Raw genomic sequence first — 2,772 nt, 5'->3', positions numbered from 1 at the left:
GTGTGTGTGTGTGTGTGTGTAATCCTTTGTTGGTTTTACACATTTTTACCATTTAAAGAGCACAGTAAATAATCTCATCTGAATTACTGAAGCTATTTATAAAGCTGCATCACACAACTCAGGGATCACATCAATGTTTYCCTCTGCATCAGTCAAATTGAAGATTTTAAGCCATGTCTCTGAGCAAACACGTCCACTTTTTTTCTTCTATAATCCTTCCTGCAATCATGAAACATAAAACCCAACAGTAGCTACATCTGTAGAGTTTATCAATTTTTTATTAGCTTAAATCACGTTTAGAACACTTCAGTTCTGTGCATTGTCGTGTTGAATATATTGTTTAATCAAATAATGTGGTAGTTAATGAAGATGTTTGCCTCAGATCTGGAAATGGTCATACATGYTTTCGTTTCTAGCTGYCTGGATTATTGTAACAGCCTGTTTATGTGCTTGAAYCAAAAGCAGCTACATTGTCTCCAACTTGTTCAGAATTCTGCAGCTAGACTTTTAACTCAAAYTTCTAAATCTAGTCACAGTACTCCAATCCTGTCAGAACTTCATTGGCTACCTGTTTATTTTAGGATTCAGTTTAAAATCTTGGTTCTTACGTTTAGAGCCTTAAGAGGCCAGGCACCTGCCTATGTTTGGGATATGCTCTCCACATMCGTTCCAGTCCGCTGTTTGSGCTCTCAGGATCAAAATCTATTAGCCGTTCCTTGAACAYGCTATAGGACCCATGGCAACCGGGCTTTTTCGTTTGCAGCCCCTAGCCTCTGGAATGCCCTTCCCTTTGAGTTACGTTCTATCAATGATGTTAAATTATTGAACCCAGTACTTGTTGTGGTAGCTGAGTTTTCTCTTGCCTTGGTCCAAGTTCGAGTTACTTTTTTCTCTAAATATAGTATGTAAATGTAAATGGGTTGGTATTTTATTTTTACTGTTGTCTTTTTTTTCCCTTTGACTCAATGCTGTTGCTGATACACCTTTTTGGGATGGAAATACTGGACGGCTCCGTGATGTTTTTGTTGCATTGTTGTACTGTGTAGCTTTGTTTTGTACAGGACTTTGTGAAGTCATTTCTAAGAAAAGCGCTTTATAAATAATTTTTTACTTACTAACTTACTTACTAGTTTTTTTAGCTGCCTATCAAATGATTCCTGAACAACTGAATTTTAGACCCCACATAAACAAACCTAGTGTGTGCAAAAAATGAACAAATGATTAAAGAAATGAATAAATATTGGGAGAGTAAGTAGGAATGTTGTAGAAATGTGTGTGTAAATGCAGCTTTCATTTAATGGTGAATAAGAAAAAATATGTATTTCACCTGTTATTATATTTATTTTACCCTTGTTGTTTTTACGCAATTTTGGACTTTATTCAGACAGTGGCTTATTGTTCAATTCATAATATGTCTAAAMGTAAATCAATAAAAATAATCATAGGAAGTGTCAAAATAATAAAACATCTTASTACTCCAAGCATTATGTGGACGTCAATAATACTACAGAAGCAAATTGAGCAGTGTGGTCAGTGAGCTGTGAGATAACTGCTAACCAATTAACCCAGTTTGATTTGTATCTCAGCCTAATCCTCCCTGCAGCAGGGCTCTAGCTCTGTGTCATCACTGAGCAAGAAGAGAAATATAAGAGAAAYCATAAACAATGTCTAAAATTGTATTTATTTATTTCATTTATTGGTGAAGAGATCACACTGATGTGACATTAAAGAATGAAATTTTAGCTCTGCAGATATGTTTAGGAAACACATAGCAAAAATGAAAAAAAAATAAACAATTTTATCTAACATTTGATAGCACAAAATGTGTTACAAAAAGCTATTGCAGAAGAGGAAATTAACCCCAAATGAAATAGAAAATATGATGTGTTTTGTGAAAAATTCTAGACGTTAACTGGCACAAGGCAACAAGGACAAAGAAAGAAAAGTCAAATCTGTTCCTGGCACTATAGTAGACCTACTGCATCATACTTTTAAATCCTTCCTTTTTGCACATTTAAATCAATCAGTTGGGGTATTTATAAAGTGGAACTGCAATGTTTTGGTTTGAATTCCTCCTTGTTTTAACTTTACTAGCTCCTCTTTTACCACATTTTGGTGTGTGTCCATTTAATACTGTTCCTTTAAGATGCTTCAAGCCCCGCCTCCCTCCGGCTTCCAGAGTGGTCCACTCCAGTTTGTGAGAGGGTGTCATGTTTTCTAGCAAGGAAGAAATGTTTTATTTACAATTAAATTGAAAGATGTCAGCAACAGAAGACTTGACCATTCAGCCTTACATGTTTGAGCCAGAGTCTGACCCAGAACAAGAGGAGAATAAAGACGAGTCAGCCAAGACTTTATATGGTAATTATGGTGCAGATTGTTTGACGTAATTGTTCAGAAAACATCATAGAAATTAAAAAAAATAACAAACTGAACAGACTGAAAAATAAGAATCAAACATAAAATAAATATATATTTGTAGCACCAGGGAAGACTAAATTCAACTTTTCCGCAGTCCCAGAGACTCCAAGTTCACAACAAAATGTATTTAAGAGCTAAAACAGTGGGTTTTGCACATGTCCCCTTTAAATGTTATTTAAGACAGCAAACTGAACTGAACTTAGATAAAACACATGTTCAATTTTTTTCTTTGTCTTTATAAATGAATAACCAATTTTGAGAAGTCCTTGGAAATGTGTTAAATTTGATTTGTTATATTTTATTTAAAAATATGTCTGCAGTGAGATTAATCAGTGACAGCTGGTGTAAGTG

The 2,772-nt window shown here is 34.7% G+C and overlaps 1 protein-coding gene across 2 annotated transcripts in view; it reads right to left on the bottom strand.

Moving 5' to 3' along the window:
• The window catches only part of gabrb2b (gamma-aminobutyric acid type A receptor subunit beta2b), a 55,694-nt gene that overhangs the window by 42,124 nt on the left and 10,798 nt on the right, over positions 1-2,772 (bottom strand). The window contains exon 3 of one of the 2 annotated variants that reach the window (XM_014019787.1): positions 2,107-2,217. The exons of the other annotated variant lie outside the window; for it this stretch is intronic. Within the exon in view, the coding sequence (XP_013875241.1) occupies positions 2,107-2,127 (21 nt within the window). The 5' untranslated portion in view covers positions 2,128-2,217. The remainder of the gene's footprint in view (positions 1-2,106; positions 2,218-2,772) is intronic. 2 annotated transcript variants of the gene reach the window in all.

Source organism: Austrofundulus limnaeus, unplaced genomic scaffold (genome assembly GCF_001266775.1).
Source record: "Austrofundulus limnaeus strain Quisiro unplaced genomic scaffold, Austrofundulus_limnaeus-1.0 Scaffold231, whole genome shotgun sequence".
In the NCBI taxonomy this organism is placed as follows: Eukaryota; Metazoa; Chordata; class Actinopteri; order Cyprinodontiformes; family Rivulidae; genus Austrofundulus; species Austrofundulus limnaeus.
Note: the sequence above shows the minus strand (reverse complement) of the source record. Positions and strands in the feature narration are given on the sequence as shown.